Below are 23832 nucleotides of genomic sequence, written 5' to 3'. Positions count from 1 at the left end.
CTGTGGAAAGACACCTGCTTTATTTATTTTTTTAAATAATTAACAGGACAAGCACAAAATACATTGAAATTCAGATGATTCCATACATTCTAATTAGTATTCCACACTTATCACCTGTGAAATGTCAGTATAGCAACAATACGCATTTTTAAAAGCACTACAGAAAATCCTATGGAGCCGATACAGAACAGAACCCAAAGATGATCCTTTAAAGTACAGTATCTTCAAAACATTCATTTGGATGGATACCATAAATCAGCCACAAATTGTGTTGCAATCCATTTTACTACTGTGTGCAGTACTAAGCCTAAGGTCTGCCAGTCTTGTAATGTTGGATCAAATAGACAGTCCTTTCAAGCAGTATTTCTATCAATGTGCAATAACGTACACAATGTGCAAAGCCCAGGACCTGTGGAAACAGTAAACCCAAGTAACGGCGTAGTAAGTTTGAAAATACAATTCAAGAGTCACAAGAGATGCTATTTACTGGTTGATTTACTGCTAGGGGAATGAGAGCTGAAACATGAAGGATTACCATTATGTTCGAATATTAACATGGTGGATAGCTATGGTAGGAGTGTACTATACAAAGTTAATGCATGGGGAGGTCCTACTACCAATCCAAAGAAATGAATTCTAACCAGTAAACAACTATCTTTACAATGTGAGCTTCCATTATGGCTGAAACCTCCGTATGAAATCCACACAACATACCAGATTTTTAAAATGCAATTGGAACAGTCCTAACTGATATTATAAAACAGGATTGGTTATCATTTGATGTGGCAGTCAATAGCTTGAGGGTAGCATGCTGTTCCCTCAGGTTTCAGAAAGTGAAACTGCGTCACAGTACCCACTTCCACCTAGAAAAACATTTCGGTTCTGGGACTTCATTACCAGGCTCAAACAAGCAACCATGTACTGGTGTCATACTTGTTTCAGGGAACGCTGAATGGTAAGGCTACAACAAGTTTTCACAGCTACACAATTTAAAATGGCTTTCTGGTGAGGCTGCAAAGAGCACTAGGCATCTATCTAGACATCCCATGTACTATATCAATATTTTCAAACGATTTCAACATTTCTATTGACTAGTATTTCAAATAAACCTCAGTCCCTGACCTCCGTACTCATGCAGCACAAAAACTTTCTTCACCCCACCACAACAGATATAAAGCTTAGTGTACTTGAGCAGTAAAGCTGCCCCCAGGAATTCCTGGAATAAAACCCACCTCCCACGACTAATACAATTGGATACACCAGGAATGAGCTGGATACTTGCCCTCAATGCTGACAATTAATTGTTAGTCTAACATCTTGCTACTTTGAAGGATTGATCCATAAAAACTGAAAAAATAAATCAATGTTACCTTATTTACTGCATGCTATTCATCACTGGGCAATATTTAAAAAGTATATTTCTTCCCATAACAGCAGTCTATATACAAAAAGAGTAAACTTTGCTCTTTAAAGGGTCAACTATGCTACGACATCAAAACAGTGCAGTCATGGTACAGTGTATATTAATAAGGCAGTTTCTCAGGTTTCTTATCCGTGAATGCACCACCTTATCAAAACAACCATACCACCTTCACTGAAAAAAAGGCTAGACAGAGAAACAGACGCAGATGTCGAATGACTATGCTCGAGGAAAATCTTACAAACCTGTTCTCTGTAAAAATCTGAACTGCGATCTCTTGCTACTTTGTAAAAAAGATCCAAGAAATCAGCATTACATTTCCTCCATGTTATTCATTACTGTTCAATACAAAGTGGCAAGCAAACAAAATATGGACAAGTTTTAAAAAAGCTCATTCCCTGGGGTATTGCTTTACTGAAAGCTGCATCCCTCCATGGGCTCTTTTCTACACTAAAGCTTCTGACGCTTCAATCTGTGGAAGGGGCAATCTTTCAGCAGTTTTTGATATAGAGAACACTGGTCCACAAATATTTACAGTCTTGGGATTGTGCTTGGTGTTTAAACTGAGCCTTTCCAAATATAATAGTAATATGTAATATAATACAGTACTGGAGTAATGTTATACAAGACCTGAATGGGTAAAACAAGCAAAAAACATACGTTTTTTTAATATGACTGGGTATTTAAAGTTAATCACGTACAGTATGTCATCAGATTTCTCATGCTGTACTATTTCCAAATGGTTGTAGTATCCGTCATGCCGTGTTCTCAATGATTGGTAAGTATTACCTGTACATTGGATATTTGGAAGAAAAACACTGTATGATGTGTGAACTCTAGCCTAGCCTTAAAGCTCGTCTGCTGAAAGCTTACTTGCCGAGACAGAGTGACCAGACATTCTGCTCTGGTATCAGTAACATAAGTATTGACGAATCAGTCTGAGAAGTAACACTTTGTTCCTGGCAAAGGCACAAAGAGATTTCTTTCAAACCAAGACTTCTTAACATTGCAATTAAACCCCTCTCCCCCTGGGTTCACTTGAGCACGTTAAAAGGTGGACTCAACTTTGTTACTACTAATGTAAATTAAGGGTTACAGGCACAAAAACTCCAGAATATGCTAATGTGTTGGTGTATGATCTGTTGCGTCTGATGGAGTCTGCCTTATAGTATCTCCGCAACCTTATACTCCCACTGTTCATGTCCCATGGTCATCAGATACTGATCATGCCCTCAAACCAGGTTTAGTATGCGTGATCAATTCTTATGTTTACCCAAGCTGCAGAATTTGCCCCATCAATTTGAAACAGATTTTATTTTACTTGCATTTATTAAATGCGACTGCTATAAATGCAACCTATGTACTCTTAAATTTTATGTTGCCTTGCAATACATAGCAAAAAAAATGAACTTTGAAAGTACAGTACATCAAAGAACTACCTACTGTAATATAGGAAGCAGTGCAGAACTTTAGGAAGCGAATAAAGACTAAATAAAGAGGGAGAAGCAGCATTTTACAACCTATTTAATGCACAAAGAACTTTAACTAAAGGTAAATACGGTAAGCCTGTGTATAACAATGCCATACAGAGCTTTGCATGGGTTTTAAAAGATTTTCAATAGGAGTTAGCTCAATAGCAACAATCAGCTTTCCTTAGTCATGCAGATGGGTTTATTTTTTAGTAGAGGTGTTATGGAGGTTTGATTATCCACTTGCTGCAACAAGTCAGGTTACCTTCTTTTTGAAGCTCTGCTCAACCTCCCAAAGCTGCACGTGTTGCTCTGCAACGGCCACTCGGACAACATCCTGCTTCTTGTTGATCCTGTTTCTCCAGTCTTCCTCCCCACTCTTCTTTAGCAGAGCCAGCCTAAGAAGGAAGAATATGCGGCCTTAATTTTCACCAAATGCCTCGCTGGGCTTCAATTCATAGCTGTTTGACAGTGTTTATACAGAGTGCCGGCTGTTTATGGTAAATGGAAACAGAAGACACTCATAAGGTAGTCAGACGCAGAATAATTACTTTCTGCAACGAAGTGCCTTTGTACTTAATTTGGGAAAAAAAAAGGAAAACATTCAATGTAAACATCTTAGCTTTTTTTTCTATTATGTATTTACAAAATGGCAACAGAACTGTTAAATGGCTTTACTTACGATATGAATAACCATCAGTGCACAAGTCAGAATACCACATCAAGGAAATTTAAAGGATTTTCAGTCAACACAGAAAGCAGATCTGTTTTGGAAGACTGACGTATACATTAGGCGACTACTTACAGACTTAAAAGGACAAGCTCATATTCCCATCCTTTAAAACATATTGGTTATTTCTGGGCAACACCAAATATAAACATGAATGCAATTTATGTAAAAAAATGTTTAAAGATTCTCTTTTGCAAGTTTGACTTGCCAGGGATGACTCTTGGCATCTGTTGAAGTGGATAATATTCTCAAATCAGTTGGCTACAAGCAGCTAAAGTGCATGGGACTAATCTCGTCTGTGAACTTTGTGTTGTACTTACTTTATGTTTTTCAGATTAATGTTTTCTTATTTTTTTGTTTTGCAGTAGTTTTGCATTGCAAAGTCCATTTAGATACAAATGCATTAAATTGACTATTGAAGAAACTTGCCACAAAGACAAAAAAAAAACACCAGCTAGTATGTACTTTTTCTTGTTACTGTATGACCTCATTGATTAGTTTCCAGGTCATTAAGAGTACTCCAGTTGGACAGGACAAACACCAGCCTGGTTGAATACACTAAATGTTGCACATTGAATGAAAAGTCAAGAGTGACTGGTGCAAAAATGAACATCTCTAAAATACTGATGACACTAGTTACTGTAGGGCAAGACATACACCTTATTTTTGCACCTTAAGAGACAGAGCAAAAAAACTGTTCACTTATTGGTGAAAAAGCCTAAAGTAATTCAGAACTGCAAAAGAACAACAAAAAATACTGAAAAGGCGTGACATTAAATATCTGGTAGGAAGTACTTTAGATTTCTGTAATATTTTGGATAAACAGTGCCTTGGATAAATGGCTAATACATTCTTAATGTTTTTGCACTGCTTTAAAAGATTTAACTCAAATTTTAAAATCTGTAAAATTGTCTTGATTCGTCATTTCACTGGAATAGTTTATTCTTGTGTACAGACAAACAGCTATGAGCTCCGACAGATTCCAAGGGAAAATGCATAGCAGTTACTTTTCCCCCCCAATAATAGAATATCCTACTTGGACTCATACTTTACAATACACGACCTATGGTCATTTAAACACTCCTCTGCTCAATCACTTACAAACATGTTTACCTACAGTAATTTGATAAAATCTCTTGACAAACATGCATGTCAATTTCTCATAAAGCACTATTCTTTGGAAAAAAATATTCTATTGCAAACATTTTCAATTTCATTCAATGTCAAACATTTCCGTTTTAATGATGGCAATTGATGTGAACATAGGAAAAGTCATTCATTTTATGAAAACGTGAAGTTTTAATAGTGAATGAAAGAGCTGTTTTTTGAAGCACACCAGAAACAATGAAGCAACCTAATTTCTTCCCAACTTGCAACAGAATGAGGTTAAAACACTCCTGCTGCCTCTCCTTGAACAACCGGTGTTAACTCACAGCACTGTTTCCTAAAATAAACCCCCTTAACTCCTGTCAAGACCACAAATGCAACCTACATTCTTACAATGAGAATCAAGGTGAGCACCCTTCACTTACTGGAGATTACAACAGGAAAAAATCCTCACATCCTTATTATCAATTGAAAATCAAATTATATAAAAAACGAATCAAAACTAAACTTGAAAATTGGAGAAAATCTACTATGTCAATAACTAGAGGTATAAAAGTGTAATTAAAATGAATCAAAAAGGTAAGTCCACAGCCCTTCACCGTGTACAAAGATCACAGAGAACTGTATGTGAATGACAATATGCAGGAAACAGACACACATAAAAGGAACTGCATGTAAGCAAAACTACTGGCGAATGCCGCTGGAATATCCGCTGAAAAAGATCGAGAACTCAAAACGAAATTACCTCTCTTTGATGGACAACTGTTTAGTCGTCATGGTGTCGGAAAGCTCCTCACTCCTGTCAGGCTCGTGTTGCTTGCCAGAGGGGAGCTCTGAGTTGATGCTGTTGCCTGCGTCTTCGCTCAGCTCTGAAGGCTGCAGTATTGAGGGCAGCACATTGAAAGACTGAGAGACACTCCTTGCTGTTGCAGCGCCGACTCTGAGGGAAGCACTGGGTTCCAGCAGCTCTGCACGCAGACGCACATGACACAGGACGGCGTTAGAAGATGTGCACACCAATACATAACTGTCAAGCAGCGGAGTACTGTATGTACAATTGGTGCACAAGGCAGAAAAGAGAGGCTGCCGTTTAGAGGTGCCTCAGCACGTGTTTTATGAGATCCAGTGGCTTGCATTCCTAATTGTCAGCCTGACTTTCATAAGATGGAATGAGAACTCCTAAGCAGCTATTTAAATAGGCTAGATTTCGGTATTGGGGTTAAAACCATATTGTCCTGCATGTTTCTACTCCTTTCCCCTCCTGTAGTACATAAAGCTTAATTCTCCAAGATGCTGCTCTGCGCAAACAAATATTTTTTCTTTTGTATTACATGCGCGAGCATGTTAGGAAAGGTCAAATGCTGAGAGTCATTGTTGCTGTCAAAAGTGAGCACCAAACAGGAAAACCATAGTGTCTGCTCTGACAAATAAGGGAAAGCCGACAACCACAGACTTTTGCATCATAGCTGTAACAGACACTACTACAGGAAATGCCTTAATGTTTTGAAAAAAAAAGTCTACTTTAGGTTTTAAATAAGGCTGACGCACAACCATGATGGCAGTCACAAAAACATATACCTGAATAACAGCTTTATGCATTTTAGTGACTTTTTGTCTGCTTCCCTTTGTTCTTAAACTGCACCAAGCCATGACAGAGACGGCAATTAATTAAACAGAACAGCACTGCTTGTACCTCAGCTGAGAAAAAGAGTGCAAGAAATTACTTCAATACCCTATTTTGGACAGCAAAGCTCCCTGCTGCAAGTCAAGGTCACAACTGTTAATCTTGATATAAATGTAATAAAAGAAATCCATTATGCACACTACAAATGATACTTGTATACCTACAGTAAACGGTTTTCTAAGCCACAACAGATGGAGGCACAGCCCAGACCACTTACCCGAGACAGCTGCCCTGGATTTTTGGACACTCTCAGACTCAAACAGCTCCCGTTGGGGGTGCCTCTCCTTCAGGACCCCCCTGGCCTCCTGCCGCTCCTGAAGAACGGCGCTGTCTGTCTTCAAGAGGCTCCAAGGCTCGACTGCCGGCGAGGTGTCGGGGCTGAGCTGCTCCCTGCTGCTTCTTCTGGGAGGGCTGTGCCTCAGGGGCCGGATGTCCAAATCCCACTCGCTCCCACCTGGCTGCAGGGGTCCTAGTTGCCTGCCGTCTCCGTTTGGAGAGCCGTGCTTTCTTCTGTAGCTGCTGCTGCTTTCTTCTCGTGCTGCTCCTGTTGCCTCTTCCTGTCGCTGCCCAGCAGCTGAGTAGCTGTGAAACACGCCTTTGATTTCTGCTGCCTGCTGCTGCTGCTGCTCTGTGAAAGGTGGGGCTGCAGGGCTGTGGTACCTGGGAGCTGCTCTCTCAGGAGACTCGCCCGCGGAGGGCAGAGAGCTCTCGGCGGCGGCCGTAGGCTTCCCCCGGTGTATATCCCCTGCGTGGACGGTTGACACTGCGGCTGCCTGAGAAGTTGCAGCCGCTACCGACTTCACAATTGACGCTGACAAAGGTCCTAGCTTTCCACCTCCTCCATTCTGCAGCTGTGGAAGGCAAAATTGACAAAACATTTCAGCTTTCATTAACAATCGAAGAGTAACTGTGCCACTTCAGAGAGTAACTGTGATTTAGCATCAAGATCGAATGCCACTTCATCATGCTGAGTAATCAAATTCGCATCACAGTGACTCATTTTACATCCTGTTGATCAAGCCGAGAGCTGTTTTTTTTTAAATAAAATTTTCTCGTAAGCCATGCTCATCATCTCTGCGGGTCACAACAATGCTGAGAGATGCATCCAACAGGTGCTTATAAGGAAAGATGTACAGTATGGACCTGGCTTAGACAACTGAAGCTTCTCATTCCTGTAACAAGTGTCTCCCAGACTGTTTAACGTATGATGACCACACAACCCCATCTTCAATGTAATATTTCATATTAATTTTTTGTTGTTGCCTAATCTTATACTTTGATTTATTGTAACATGATGCTATCTCAAGCGATCCTTATCTTTCCAAACAGACAGATGTTCCAAGTAGATGATAAAGTAACCAACCCACACAAATTGAGAAATCTATTTTTCACAAAACATTATATCGATAGAGAATTCCTGTCTCCATGTGAAGTTCGGATTAGATCAGGTTTTCAGATGGATTAGAAAAATTTGCAACTGGCGAGATCAGCGTTCTCTTTTTGTCCTGGTCCGCTTCTCCCCCTGTGCCATTTGTCCCTACTACAATCTACTACAAACCTGACTTTACAAACCCTCTTCAGCAGGTCAGTAAAACCTCAAAAAACAGAGGTTTTAAAACAATCTTTTAAATGGTATTTAAAAATTATCATTCACTTTATGGGTAAAGTGCATCTGGAATAAAACTGATAATTACTAAATATTGTATACGTACATTTAGAAATTCATCTTTCTGGTTCTCTCGTTACACTGCATCTAAATCCAGGAATGTCTCACTCAATAGACAATTGTTCTTGTTCAGGAATTAGGATGGATTACTGGATTACTCAAACTGAATAAGGAAAATTTCACTGTTTCAAGTTAGCTAGGAACGTCTGTTGTTTTGGCAATATGGTAACACAGGAAAAGGTGGGAGAGGAAAGAGATGGTTGGTGTTTTATTAAGGAAAGGAAAGCTCAAAAGGAAATGTTCTACAGGTGCTATGGGTTGTGAACTTGCAGTATTCACTGTACTGTTATCTAGTCTCTCTGCAGATCAGCTATTACAGACTGGGCTAAAAGAAAGCAAGCCTACTTCAAATCACTAAAAACCTTAACTCATGCACTAAAACACTCTGCCTAGTTATTCAAAAGTACAAAATAAACCTTTTGGGTAACTTTGTCCTGCACACATTGGTTTTTGAACACAGTATACATCCTGATCAAAAAAGAAAACAGGAAAGCTAATCAAAGTTTTCTTCTGTGATTCTGATCAGCTCTTTTTCTCATTCAAAACACAGATGCATAACGGGTGCAACATTTATCAGTTCATGCACAGATGTATACTGATGCACACAAGAAATGAAAGTCTTTGTTTTACCACTCTTTTTGAAAACTATTTACTTTGTAGATAGTAATCCCATATTCGTTGACTGAAGCATTTGAATCCCGTTTCATATATTTTAGTTCCAACGTAAAACACCTTGACACTGTACATCAGTTGTTACTGTTCCCTAGGACAATAACATACTGAGAAAAAGATTATTCTGTATAAAAACTGCCATTTAAGAAAACATTCTTATTAATAAAAGCAAAATAATATCCCCCTCAAGCAATGACTACTATGTAGTTCCCATCAGCATGACCAAAATTGAACTGCCTGTAAAACATTTTGCTATAAAAATAGAGCACACTGATCCAGAGAAACCAGGAAACCAGCCCTGAGTGGGAAAAGAAGGGCTTCATCCTGGAAGGAAGAGGGTCACTGTACTGGGGCCAGGATTATCACATCCCTTGATCCATCTGCACAATTGTTTTCAAACAGCAGCGGCTGCAGCTTACATATCTCCAGGAAGAAATAACTCTTACATCAGCCCGAAAATGATCTGCATGTTTGAACGTCTGACAGATTAGAGGCAAAACCATCTTCTGTGGGCCAGAGGTTATCTGAAGAGGTGGTAGAGTTATATTCACTCAACGTTATTTGACACCTTGAGGAAAACATTTCTAAAGGACATGGTGAGTTTTATGCTGCTGTTGCATTGTTAATGTCCACTGGTTGTGCAGGGTAATTGTGATGTGGGAAGGAACCTTGCTTAATGAGAACACCTTTGGAGCAAATCATGGCCAACCTTACTACTTAGAGATACACTGATGAAGTCCTTAAGCCAAGTTTTTCCATTCCATAAACCAATCCAGCACATCCAATGTGTTGATTGCAAGGGTATATAGTACTAGGATTACAGCGGCACAATAACAAAAAAATACGCCAAGTTTCTGGCTTGGCTAACCTCTTCTGAACCTACTCCCAATGAAGATCTGTGGAACCAACACACCAGCATCAGACCAACAGACAAAACTGTGACCAGTCCACCTTCTCTGGCTGGTGGCAGCTGTACAGCAAGAGTAGTGAAGCTTCCCACCGCATTATGTCCAGAGGCTGTCTGGGCCTGTACTGAAGCAAGAAGTGTGAACTCTCAAGAAGCTCATAACCTAACCTAATGCCGTAAAGTTCCCAGTTTGACAGTAACATGTTCCATACTGAATACAGATTGTTAAATTTAATTCATACTTGCTGTGATTGTTCGATATACTTACAATACTTGGTTAAATCTATTTGGCCTGAATATTGTGCACAAATATCTACAGAAGAACCATGGCACACCCTGTGTATATGACACAATTGGCAGTCACGAAAAGTCTAATTTAAACCAACAATCAGGGCTATTTTCAATTTAAGAAACGCTTTGAGCAGCATAGGTATTAGAAGCAAACTGTTTAATCAGTACACATCTGATTAAGGATCAATTTAGTTTGCACTAATATATATATAGGATATATAATATCCTTATTTTTAATATAATCTTATTCAATACTTGGGAAAAAGTCACACGCAAGCAAGATTTTGGCAAAAAAACAGTGTAAGCACAAACTGCTGAAATAACTTACACTGCTGGTATACAGTAAAAATAAACAAGCAGTTCAGTCACAATATTATATGCAACAGCACTACATGCAAGTGACTCCAAGGGACGTCTAGCCTTACGTGAACCGAGTATAACGTTCTCTGCAGGTGTTCGGAAGTTTCACTGGTCGGCGGAGAAGGGCTTTTAGGTACTAGTTCCTGCACCAGAGATATTCTTTGGTCATTTATGGACATTGGTTTTCTCACTTTGCTTTTTTAAAAAGGGAATGGCAAAGGCATCAGAAAATGTCAGGGGGCTTTTGAAGGTAATCTGTCTTTGGGGGAAACTAACACCTGCACGCTCTGAACTACAGTACATTAACACAAATAAACCAAATGATAAACGTTAAACATGTTTGCCATGAAACAGGGTTGGTACAAAGATACTATATGAAGAATTAATGTGAGAAACTAATTTGCTTGACCCATTCCCAAATACTTTGGTCTAAGTGCTCCCTGCCAAGACGGTTTTAACCGATTTCAATATTTATTCATATAGAAGAAAGCACAAGTATTTAAATTACAAGCACAATGCAGAAGAGTGAGCCACCCCTCAACTCCTTCACAGCAGGAAAATCCTGAGGAACTAATTCCTCCTGCTTCACGTTTGTTATGAACAAGCTTTCCCTTGGTTAAGATATCTCACATTTCATTTGGATCCACTTGTGTTTTGTAAGAGATGTGGTTTCACCGTATTGTTCACAGTTCTGAGGAAAAACCATAACTGGCAAATCCTTGTTGAAACTTGAGAACGGGAAGGGGAGCAAGCTGGCTGAATTGGTCCCAACGGCCCGAGGGCTTCATTTCCTTTGCAGGGAGGATAAAAAAAGGCCAAGCAGGTCCCCACTCCAGTTTCAACAGGAAACTGTTCTTACACCACACAAGTTGGGAGTTTCCAAAACAACACAGTCACTCTCCTGGGAACAAGAGTATGAGATTTTTGCCAAAAAACACCAACAGTTAAGTGTTATCAACAGTAACAGAATTGTATCTCAAACTGCATGTAGCCTGTCAGTATTTTTCTCTCCTATCAGGCAAAATAGAAGTCTGTGTCGGAGAGGGCTCCAGTTTGGGGCTGTGTACCTGCTCCACCTCTCCCAGGGTGATGGGCTGCGTTTGGTAGCGGGCGTTGGCTCTCCTCTGCCGGATGTCGGTCTTGGCCCTGGACACCACTTTGGTGGCAGGCTGTGCCAGGCGGTTGAAGAGAGCCATCTTCTCCGCCAGGCTGAGAGTGGACAGGTCGGGCTCCTCCGACTCCTGCTCGTCGCTGGTTTTCTTGGTTTCCCCGGTCTCCCTCGCCTGCTCTCGGGCTAAAGCACTCTGGTGTGAAGATGCTTGCAAGCTGTAGGATAAACCCAAGTTACTGGATGCGAGTTGGGGGGGGGGGGGGGGGGGGAAATACATTTAACAGAATAGTCTACATTACAAAAGATGATCTCAGGCTCTAGGATTTTGCCTGCAATCTCTTATGTTTCGGCTCCATTTGCAGATAGATGCAACACCTGTTTCAGTTACGTTATTTTAAGAAAGTGTACAAACACAGCAACAACAAAGGGTGTGATGTAAATGACACTATACACAAGGTGGATGTCAAAGCATGCCCATACAGTATCTGTCTTACAGAAGACATTGTGAGAGTAACTGACCCCTAACTACTGTACATTGCTAGGGATGTGATCGGGTTCTAACCTTAAGATGAATTCTTATGGCTCACCATTGTAGGGTATTATTTCAATATAATAAACTACTACATACAGTATGCCAGAGCACTGAGGCAGAAAATGCCTGAAAACACTGTTTGCGCAAGTAGACAATGATATAATTAAAACTTAATCATGTAAAGGTAACAGTACTAGCCCGTCTTTATGACTGTTACCTTTTCAGTATAACGCTTCTAATTCTGAATCACAGGTAGCCACAGTGAGCAATGTTTTACTAAACCATGACGGACTACAATACTTACAAACTCCTCAATTGTGGTTTCTTTGACAAAGCCTGTGGGGATTGCTACTACATCCACGATTTGAGGGAGCAGCATCCTGCAGCAAGGCTTGTTGAAGCAAATACTTATGGTTCGCGATACAACAGTTAATTAAATTAAAATGATTCAACGTTTGTTTCTCACAAGGAGACAACCAGCATTTTGTTGCTCATTTCAAATTAGTCTCCTCATGTAGTGAATGTTGCTGCTGAATAAGCTGTATAGTTTTTTTTGACTGACTTGCAACGTTTTGCCAAGATTTTAGATAATGTCTCTAAACAGGGCAGGTGTGGGGGTACAGTATATGGAGCGGATTAATTCCAAGTGCAGAGTTCCACAAGATCCATTTATGCAAATAAATAAACATGCCACTAGACTTCATACTAGAAACTGTGTAAATGGCCGTCATCCTGTTTAAGACCTTTTCAAACTACAAAAACAGCAGGTGGCGCCATGTAGCTGAAAGAAAGCTCCAAGAGCTCTCAAACATCAGCACTAAAGCACAGTAAAATGAATGTTGAATCATTACATCAGCTTGCATGTATTCAAAATATTTAATTTCTGATAAGTTTATTTTGCTAACATGAGTGGGAGATTAAAAAAAGCCATCTTTGACCAACTGTAAAAAAAACAACAACCTCTTAAACATTAAAATCTTAGATTATTTTTAAATAAAGCATAGTTCAGGAATGTCTCTTCAGGTGTCAAATTCACCCCAGACCTTTAAAATGAAAGTGGCTCTTTGAAACAAGGGCTAAAGAACTCTCCTTTGTATCTGTAAACTGCTACCATGGTCATTAAGCTCAAGACCAGAAATAAGTTCCCTAAAATAAACCTGTTGGGATCCCAACTCAACTCTTTCCACTTCATATGAACACAGTACTGCCAAATACTGTTACACACCCAAGCTTGGATTTGCCTTCAAAAGAGAACATGAAAACATACCACAGAAACACTAGTTTTGCAAACAATTAAAACTAAGGCCATTAAAAAGTTTATACCTACCGTAGATATATTTTACTCAGCAACGATTTAAAATACAGCCTCCTACTTAGCTCCCCCCATTGCTGTTCAGAGCTTCTGAAGTGTACTTTCACAGTTTGATCAATCTTGACATCAAAAACAGTCTTGAAGACTGGTCCAACACAACTGTAAAATGCTCTACCTATGCTCTAGGGGCCTGTCTGAAGCAAGATACTAAAGATATTGAAATGTGGAACAGAGAAGCAATTTAAAGTGTTAGCTGCTTAAATGTTAACTTATTTAGGAAAGGTTTAACCCACATAATTGAGTTTGAGTTGTCATTCAACTTCCATGTTAGGAGTTACAAAATCCTAATTTGGAGACACGAGCTCTCAGGGCATCGACCTCACCCCCCCCCCCCCCCGCCCCCACTCACTCCGCAGGGTTCCAGGGAACACTGGGAACCCACAGCATTGATGAGCTAGGGCATCGCCCGGCTGGAGGACGTGAACAAAACTGCACCCTCACAAGTGCCCAGTCAGCCACAGGACTGTTCCTGCAGTACACGATGTTGAGGAACTGTTGGCCAATTTAAAAACCCGAGACCCTAGCTGGTGTCAAATGACACCAACAGTAAGGGCGCTCAATGACTTAGTCGCTTCATTCCCAAGTCCCAATCTGTTGAGTCAAACGATACATACTAAATCAGCATGTATTAAACCGGTCTAACGCATGTACCCTTAGCAGACTGCAGGGACAATAAACGAGAACATGTGAACACTTGTTTTTCATTTTTGAATAAAAATTGTTGCTCAACCCACAGTGTTATTACAGTGACTTTTATCTGCTAGAGACTGATATTAAAAGAAAGCTAACATTTAAGTAGATTATGTGCACTACATTAACCAAATGTCTGTTTACTGCAATATCTTAATGGAAATAGCCTATGTGCTGAAACCTGGGAAAAGTCTGAGGTCAGACTCGGTGTGCTGGCTGCAAAGCAACAGGTATAGGTTAATTCCACCCTGAAAGGTGGAAAAATGTTTCAGTTGTGCAGCTACTGTACCTTAAGCTACAAAGGAGAACGAGAGAAAACAAAGATCCCTCCTCCCTCATTCTCCCCACACCTGAAATACATTTTTCTTTTCTGTTTTTCAGCATTTATTTTTTACAATTCACCTTTATTTACTCTGGAGAATCCCACTAACATTTAATAACAGCTGAAATTCAAACCAGTGATCTTGAGCTTATAGAGCCTAACGCATCACACAAGTTGCCTGAGCCATACCTGAGCAGTCTTCTTACAAGTTAACTCACAATGAAAACTCTATATACAGGCCTCGGTGTTGGATAGAGCTGGCAATACTCAACAAAGCAAAAACTGTTAGGGGTGTTTATGTGGACATACTGTAAATCAATCAATTTAAAAAAGCAAAAAACAATTAAATGTTGCAATGAATCAAATGAATATCGGAGTCCAGTAACTGAGAATTGGCATTCAACACCACTTGGTTGTAGTGATGGACTGCACCCAGGGTCTAATTGCAATGGGTTTAAACAAACCGTAGAAGACCAGGAAATTGGAGCCATTACACAAAGCTTTCCCAAGATTACATGGAAACGCACTCTTCCCTGGAATATTTTGCACTCTCAATATTTTAAACTAATTTGAAATATTGAAAATAAATCAGAATGTTCATTTTCCTGAATTAAAAAAAGCTTGACAAAGTAAGTCATTTCAGTGGTGCTGGCTTATTTTAAAGGATGTTGAGATGTAATTAAAATAAAGATTTAAATGAGCTATACTCCAGTTTCTGAATGATCTATTTTAATACCCTCAATTTCCAGAATCTTTTAAAAACCTCACTACAGATCAAGCAAAATTATGAATATACAGTGTTTATTACAATCTAAGCAACACCTGACCTTGGGACTACGAGCTGCATTCATTAATAATTAAACATTAAAAGACGACATGTTAACTATCATATGGGTAAACATCTTCACTTATTTATTGTAGAAACAAGGTTTTATGAAGTCTTGTCCCTTATGTTGAATAGAGCATGTTAGAAGACTATTTTTCAAAAAGTGCTGGGCATCCAAGCACAAGGCCAAAATTTGTGGCTGGAACACTTGGTATTAGTCGAGTTAGTGCACAGGCTTCATTTGGCATGCACACACTCAAGTACCTGGTGCTGTGCACAGAAGTGCTTACTACAGTGGGGCTAGGGATTCTGGCGACTGTGGTGTGGACAGTCACAGTTTGTGAGGACGAAGCAGGTACACTTCACGCCACAAAGATTGGGAGAGAGCAAATGGAAAAAAACATAAGTCAAAACAAATAGGAGATAGGCGGAGATACGTTGGACACATTTTACAGACTGTCAGTTGGTCACCGGCCTTTTCTGTTCGAGCACATGTAACTTTTAAGTGGCTTTTCATAAGTTAAATGTACAGTAAAGCCCAACCAGCAATGGTTAACCGCAATGAAAAAACAATCAAAATGTTAAGAAATGAATACAAGTGAAAATGGAGGTAAAAAAAAAAATTGGCAAACGTGAAATGTGTAGAAAAGTTCGCAGGATCAATGAATTTCAAGGCCCGAGGCCTGCCTTGAGGAAAACCCTTCATCGTCCCTATTTCCAACCTTTCCCCAGGGGTGCCGTTGTGTTGCAAGCATCTGGATTTTGCCAATATCTCGCTGAAACACCCTGTACATTTCAGCCCGCAGTCACTCTGATCCCTCAACAGATGTTCGTTTTGGGTGTTGTTGGTAATCTCCAGTCACAAGCGTTGACAGCCTATGAATGCTCACGAACACTGTTGCCTTTAAATCGGACTAAATACAGTATAATCCTATCCAGCTTTGTGTGGCCCTAAGTTTTCTTTATTAGTAAGGCAATGTGCTTATATTTGGGATCCAACAACCGTTTAGAACTCAGATATGTGCATCAAGATCGACCTGAATTGTCCCTTAGACAAACCCTTTTAACCTACGTTGCTGCAATGACGACTTCCTCGGTGGTGACGGGTTGCGTGCGCGAGCGATCCTGGGCACGCCTCAGCCTCCTTTCCACCGCGGCATTCCGGGAACGCGGTTTAGGTCCGGCCGACACTTCAACGCTTTTTTCCAATTCCTGATGCGAGAGCGATGACAGGTTGATGGAGACATTTAATACACTAGTCGATGACGCCTTATGACGTACACAGCAGCAGGTCATATAAAAACCTTTGCCAATCAATCAAACTAAAAAAAAAAAGAAAATTGAGGATTTCCATTTACCAAAACATTCTTGAAGAGTTATTGAATCACACAGGCGTATTCTGTACAAACTTTAGAACAATAACAGTTGGGCACACGTGTTAATGCACACAAGGCATGCACAGTGCAGCCACATTAAAAAGACAGTCCTGTCTGGCTGTCTCGCACATTTGGAAAGTGGGACGTTTGGAATCAAAGTGAGTCAGGATCTAGGAATGTAGAACAGGGAGGGGAGGTGATCGCTCTCCTCGCAGGACTACACAGATGTGCCACAAAACCAGATGTCATTACAGCTCAGTGGGATCAAACGAAAGGTAAATGCTCACACCCCAGCCTTGTGGCAAACAACTTTGGCAGCAGTGAAAAAAATAAAAACCACAGCCGATACCCTGAAAAGTGACCTCTTGGCAGCTACACTCAGCTTTGCTCGTTCATCTAACTTCTCTTCATCCACTGAAAAACAAAAAGGATGAGATGAAATTCAGGAAGGAGGAAAGTACTCTATTGCCAGGAGAAGATGACAAAATCAAACATAGAATTACACACTATGCTATAAAGCTAGAAAAGGATTCAAGAACCCCCACTAAAAGCTATTATTTATCCTGGCAAATAATGGCATATAGTGGTTTCCCTTATGTTGTGTTATCATGGTAATACTGATGTTTTGGTTTTTGCTCTCCCAAATTGCAATTGTGAATTTGCCGAAATTGTTTTTTTTCCCTCAACCTTCCCATCATTTTTTTATGCTTGCATTTAAGAAAGTGCGAGTTACATGGTTGAAATATTTTATTTTGAAACAGAATTCCCTTGGATTTTTTGTGTGCTGTGTTTCTTTGCAAGTCCCTTCAGGAATTGTCCCATAAATTCTGAAAATAAAAATGTGTCACTTTGTACTATGCAGGAACGAGAGTGAACAGATATTAAGCTTTTAAAATGTTCTTTGGAAATGTCAAAAGAAGCACCAGACAGTGTAGCTATCCATCTAGAATCCAGTTAATATACTCATCTGAGACAGAGTACACAATATTCACATTAGGTAAAAAATAAAGTGGTACATTTACCTTCAAAAGATTTGAATCCGGCAGTCTCATATACAGTACAGTAGTTTTGCATCAGATACCAAGAAGTTATAAAAAAGCATAAGGCTATACTGGAGCTACCAAAAACCCCAGGGTATTAGTTTGAAAGTGTTGAAAAGGGTATTTTATTCTGCTCAATTTATTTGTATTAATTTGATTAGTTACCCCAAAAGACTAGTTCTGGGTTCTCTTAGTTTCCTCCAGGAACAAAGTTCAACATGGCCTCATACTCAGAAATCACACCTTGCATTATATGTGTACCATCATGTTCCAAAATGTCAGGATATTTCAAGCAAGGAATGGAATCGACAAACACATACAGCAAGAAAGGGACATAAGACAAAAAAATATAATAGCACTTGCCTTCAGTATTCTGTAGCTCAGGACTCAGACATGACCTGTAAATGAAAAGCAGTTAAGTTAAAATATACAAGATCCATCACTGCCTGAAAAGAAAAAAATAAAACAGTATCCAAAACTTTAGTTTAAAAAGCAGTAGATTTCCCATGAATGGAAATAAAAACAAATGGATGATTAGGAAATAAGATGGAAACAGTGTTACTGATGTGTTTCGAGACCTACAGTATTAGCACTAGAACTGTTCTACTGCTTTTAGGTTTCAGACCAGGGTAGGACCAGCACGCCAAGAGTAAACAACAATGGGTGATTCATGAAGCGTGATCACATGGGCCTGTTGTGCACCGAGCTTCCAGTCTGTTGTTAATGGACCTTTTCTTATTTAGTCTCTTGAGAAAACACAAACCTTTCTGTTAAACATGTTCATAATTCACCACCGCCTTATACGCATAGCAGTGGGCTATTTGAAAATGCACGACAATGACATGAAAAGCATGTCAAATAGTTTTTCCCTTTTCAAGACGAATGAGACCAGGGATGGGTGAGAAGCACTGTGTCCAGAACTATCCAACCACCAAACAAAAGCAATGTATTTTCAGTCTCATTCCCCTTGTGAGGAAGGGCCACTCAGTTGCATTGACTGGTATTTAAGAGGGCAGCCATGATAAAAGCACAGACTGGGAGCTCTCCTCTAGTACTTGAGCTACCCGTCCTCAACTCGGAAAGCGCAACATCATTCAGAAGGCAGACCCCTCCACTGTCAACCTTTTCCCATGAAGCCTACCTATCGGTCTCCAGACGTTCTGCTGAAGTGATAGGCTGAGTCCTAAACCTCTCAGAGGTCTTTCTACTTTCTCCCGGGGAAATATAGCGCCTTGGCCTCCGGGTGCCCCTTTCCCGTTCAGCTTTGCCAGCCGAATCGAGACCCGATGTTGCCAGCTCTACCTTAGCCTCCCTTTAAGCACGTGAGGAAGAAATGACGAGAAGAAGAGAGAGAGACAGGAGAAAGAGGATAGTGATGAAGCAATTTAAGGGTTGTTCCCTTCTGCAGCCCAAGCCCAGATTTTTTTAATTAGTGTAGTAATATCACACCACATGCCAACACCATGCATGGATGTATTCTGCACACATTCCAGCTACAAGTTTTGTTACTCATTTAGGTGAGAAGCAGACGCGGCAGGATTAGGACACAAACACCATTTTAATAATTAGCCCGCTCCCCGAAATGCTGGCAGTGAGCTAAGCTTCAGGGTGTCTTGTACGGTCAAGGAAGCACATTGCTCTGATTTTTAAACCATTTCATGAAAGCCTACTCATTAAGACCGTGCAAATCACATTTCAAATCAAGAAAAGGGGTCAGTATTCCAAAATACCACCTACAGTTCTTGCTTCTTGTTGGCATTGGCACTTTCCAGGTAAGTATGGCGGAGCTGTGCAACAGACACCCTTGTATCTACTGCACTGAGGTCTCCATTTGGCACACTACTTTCAGAACCGTAGAACACCATCTCTCGGTTTGGATCCCGTTCTAGATTTTTGAAGACCGGCGCCCCTGGCACCACCCCAAAGTCCGACATCGAACGGGTCAGCATCTTGTGCTTGGCTGTGGACACCTCCCGGCCCGGACTCCGGTGCCTTGCTGGAGCCAGTGCCGATGCCCTTTGACGACACGCGACAGCATCGCTTTTCTGTGGGCCTTCTTTTGTTCTGCTCTGGTAATCGACCGCCTGCCATGGAGACCCGACTTCTTCCCAATCAGCATGTCGCCTGTGCGCGGAGTGGGAAGAGGCTCCGGGTTCTTCGTCGTCTCGCGGGCTGTGAAATTCCTCCCGATTCTTCTCCCTCTTGCGGATTTCTGAAGGCAGGACTGCCTTCCTGCTCTTCAGGAGGCCCTCAGTTCTGACTGTCTGCTTATCATCTGACTGGCGCCCATGGCTATATTCTCCACTGAACCATCCATCAGGCTCCTCCTCACGGGTGCCCTCTGCTTTTGTTGCAGAGCTTACTGGGAGCGAGGGACTGCGTTGACAACCGCCACCTTCCGTCTCCCCCGCTGTTACAGACTTGGCACTCTGAGCCTGGCCAGCAGGCTGGACGAATCCGTAGGCCGGCTGGCGAGCAGGGCTAGGGTGAGCTTGGGCCACCCTATCAAAAGCGGAGGAGTCATGAACACGCATGTAAGGAGCGGACACCTGTGGATGTCTCCTGGAAGCTGCCGTTTCTTTGACAAGTTCCGGGCTTCCTCGCACACCTTCCTCTTTCGCCAGTCTCTCTCTAACTTTAATTCTTTAAGAAAAAAGAAGGATTAAAATTCTTTAGTACCAGATAGTAAACACTCTGCCAAGAACGGGGAGACCTTTCTTCCCCACCCATTAGAAAATAAATTGTGAACACGCCTCTAATAGCTTTGCAAAAGAATCCCCAGAACCGTTTACTGCCATTATTCGCTAAAAGATCATCCTTCCTGCAATGAAATCAGTGAGATGACTATACAACAAAATTAAGCAAAAAAAAAACTTTTCTTTACAGAGAAGTTAAGGATGTAGAACACATGGGAAAGGAGAGGAAGGAAAAGTGTTAGTAGCCTGATATCAAGAAACCGAATTAATAGCAGCTTTTGGCACCATGGGAGTTACTTCACCCACAATGCACCTCACACAAATTCTGCACACACTATATGCAATTTATTTGGATCATCTTATTAGCACGCTCTACATGTGACAGCGATTTTTAGTGGAAGTCTTTTTTTAATACCTGGGTACTTAAATACTCAGCCTTAACGGCAGTTGTAGGAAGTTGCAGATTTAGTTTTAGCTCCTTAACCCCTTTTGTTTTTCTTTCTAAAGTTCAGGACTTTTTTAATTTAAGCTCTTATATTCACTTTTATTGGATGTACAGTATGACTATAAGCAATATAATTTACCTTGATCGACTAAAATTTAAAGAGGTTCGAGCTATGACCGTATGCAATCTGTGGGAACAAGTGGAGTTAATTACAAATAGAAAAGTACAAGTAGGGTGTGAAGGAGGCTTCACAACAAATCCATGATTTCCTTTACCACTTTTCAGTGTGGAATTAACTTTGACTTGTTCCTTTATAATTTATTTTTTACAGCCTTAAGATTAAAAACCTGATTGTTTCTCTTCTTTGTGGAATACAACTTCAAAAGAAATTCCAAAAAAGTTCAGAGGGGGGAAAAGAAGCCAGTGAAGTAACATTAAGCCTGATAAACAAAACAGCCTTATAATGCCAAGATGCCCTGGACAAGGATAAAGCTTATTCTTAGCTTGTCTCAAGTGTGGTGAACACATTCAGACATCTGCACTTCAGATTCTCCAAGCAGCTCTGTAAATAAACTCAAATGATTCCAGCAATCATTCCTGTTGTTCTGAGGGAAGTATCTGAACAATTTAATAGCCTGAGTTACTAACTGAAACTTTCTCAAATTCATCCATTTTTCAAAATTGCTATAAAACAAAAAAGTACTCCATTGTGAATACTGGAAATACAAAAGAGTATGACTTAGGTGTTCCTTTCAAACGTAACCTGGCCCAGCCTAATGGACACATTTGTAAAGTGCTGTCTAAAAGAAAACGAGGAAACTGGGTTCCCTCTGCCCTTTAATGACTTCCCTGTTCGCATTACCTCCATTAGTTACAGATTCGTTCCCCATTTCCTAAGATTAGTCTTGGATCCTTAAGATAAACAATCTTCACTGTTTCTATTCTATATATACACGTACACATATTTGGGCAATAGAGACATTTGTATTGTAGAAGGATCAACAGATGCTACACAATATTACCTAGTGCTAGAAGGCTTATTGGATATACAATTGTATTATATATAATGATGTAACGACAATAACCCTGAGCACTCCTTGAATATCCAATAAATGAATAACTATGCACTTATTCCTTGTAATGTCACAAGGTCAGCTTGTTCTCAAAACAGGGATATACAGCTAAGACAAAGAACAGCTTCCCAGAGAATGAGAGCCAATTCATTTACTGCATCTTAAGAAAAAGCTGATAATTGGTTTTACTGGGTCAGATGGTCAACTCTCCCACAGCTTCCCAAGAAAGATCATGGCCCAACTGCTGAAAAGCAGCAGAATAAAAAAACGACGACAAATAATTCTTATACATTTTAAGAATAGAATCCAGTTAGAATCATAACTTTAATACACCCACTAGACGAAACTACTGTATAAGCCTACTGTGGGTTTTACAAGGACCTTTCAGAAATATGTAGACATGCAGTACAAATTCAGGAACTCATGCCTTGCAATTTAAGTAATTTAGTAGTGAACACAAAAAGACTAATTTTGACCCACGTTTGGGGCACGAATAAAAGATTTCTTTATCAATATACTCCATATTTGAATTACTAAACAAATAAGAGTTCAATATACTTTCAATCAATAGTGATTATGTTAATGAATATTTCACAAAAAACAATTAACCAATATACAGTACAGTATCATGCCTAAGAGGACTGAACTAAATTTTAAAACTGAGGAAGGTCTTTGGCCAAAACGTTAGCAACTCTAGGCCTCTTTTAATAATAAAAGATTAATTTTGCATACAATAGCATGCAGGCGTCTCCTCTTAAGAACAGTGCACCACCTCTTGTCTACGATTTTCAGATAGAGAACATCTACTATTTAAATATCTTCAGTTAAGTCTGAACAGGGCAAAACTGGTATCTGTACTCACTTTAAGAAACAGCATCTGACTCATACAAATTAAGAGCCATTGCTTCTATTCTGCCTAATTACAGATGGAGCATCTAGTTTAGTATGTTGCCTTGTCCAGTATGTTTACACTACATTTCACAGTTCTTACCATCCAAGGTATCTGAATGAAGTATCCACCAGAGGTTATTTTTCTTTTTCATATGGCTGCTGAACACTAGAAATCTTTTATAGAGAATAACTAAGATGTAAACAATACAGTATACAGAGGGAGATAATTTCTTTAGATTTCCTACCCTGAAGCGTTTCAGTGTACATTGATAAGCAGTTTCTGTGGATTCTCTACTAAAGTGATAAAAGTAGCACTTCAGCCTACTGAATATCTATAAATCGTATTACATCTATGCTAACAAACAACAACTTCAAGCAATAATAAAATAACAGACTTGCTGGTAATAACTACAGTATTCATGCAAGGCCTCAGAAAGAGGCAACTGCATGGAGAAACCTATTTAATACCAAAATGGTTTGCTTTATTTCTTCACAGGAGTTTTTTGGGGGCAAAATAGTATTTCCCTCCCAAGCAAAAAAAAAGGCCTTGACACCAGAATAGATAACACACTTGATACAAAACCAAAACTGCACACATACTGTACAAACACGCATCCAGCTGCCAAACATTCATACCCAAGTGCTCTAGTTAAGAAGGTAGACAGTGATTTTCTGGTGGTATGCCGCAAGACTGCAGCTCAACTGGCATGAAGGCTGGTGGTTTAGCTCGAGGAAGTGGAAGTGGGCTGCTCCCTGACTCGGCTGCATCCAGACAATCCTCCTCTTTGTGAGCATTAAACACAGTCAGCAGAAGCAGCCAAGTACGGGAATTTAATTTCAAATGCAAGGAATTCCAGACCCACTGACAAGCATTTAACTGCACAGTGGCCATGCAGAAAGTTCATAAAATAAATGTGGAGACTTGATCAACTAAGTTATTCTGTTTGGCTAGTTTCCCCCCCCGAAGTAAGGATGCCTGTCTTTACTTTAGATTGTCTGGTATAATATGATTACAGGGCAGGCAACCATAAAATAGAGCCTTACAGCACAGTTTTAACTATTATTTGGGCTGCTCCTGTTTGACTAGGAGCT

General features: G+C 40.2%; 1 protein-coding gene across 28 annotated transcripts in view; it reads right to left on the bottom strand.

Moving 5' to 3' along the window:
* Positions 1 to 23832, bottom strand: part of svila (supervillin a) — a 119154-nt gene that overhangs the window by 32050 nt on the left and 63272 nt on the right. For 19 of the 28 annotated variants that reach the window (XM_088642856.1, XM_088642855.1, XM_088642857.1 and 16 more), the window contains 11 exons: positions 19373 to 20278; positions 18777 to 18947; positions 17999 to 18033; positions 16945 to 17009; positions 16292 to 16431; positions 15484 to 15579; positions 11434 to 11692; positions 10432 to 10509; positions 6628 to 7261; positions 5472 to 5694; positions 3155 to 3287 (listed from right to left, as the gene is read on the bottom strand). In XM_088642856.1, coding sequence (XP_088498982.1) covers positions 3155 to 3287; positions 5472 to 5694; positions 6628 to 7261; positions 10432 to 10509; positions 11434 to 11692; positions 15484 to 15579; positions 16292 to 16431; positions 16945 to 17009; positions 17999 to 18033; positions 18777 to 18947; positions 19373 to 20278 — 2740 coding nt within the window. The remainder of the gene's footprint in view (positions 1 to 3154; positions 3288 to 5471; positions 5695 to 6627; positions 7262 to 10431; positions 10510 to 11433; positions 11693 to 15483; positions 15580 to 16291; positions 16432 to 16944; positions 17010 to 17998; positions 18034 to 18776; positions 18948 to 19372; positions 20279 to 23832) is intronic. The other 9 variants (XM_088642849.1, XM_088642864.1, XM_088642865.1 and 6 more) reach the window with 5 other exon arrangements.

This window comes from Lepisosteus platostomus, chromosome 8, assembly GCF_059453375.1.
Source record: "Lepisosteus platostomus isolate fLepPlt1 chromosome 8, fLepPlt1.hap1, whole genome shotgun sequence".
Classification (NCBI taxonomy): Eukaryota; Metazoa; Chordata; class Actinopteri; order Semionotiformes; family Lepisosteidae; genus Lepisosteus; species Lepisosteus platostomus.
The sequence above is the reverse complement of the archived record's forward strand: the minus strand, read 5'-3'. Positions and strand labels throughout refer to the sequence as shown.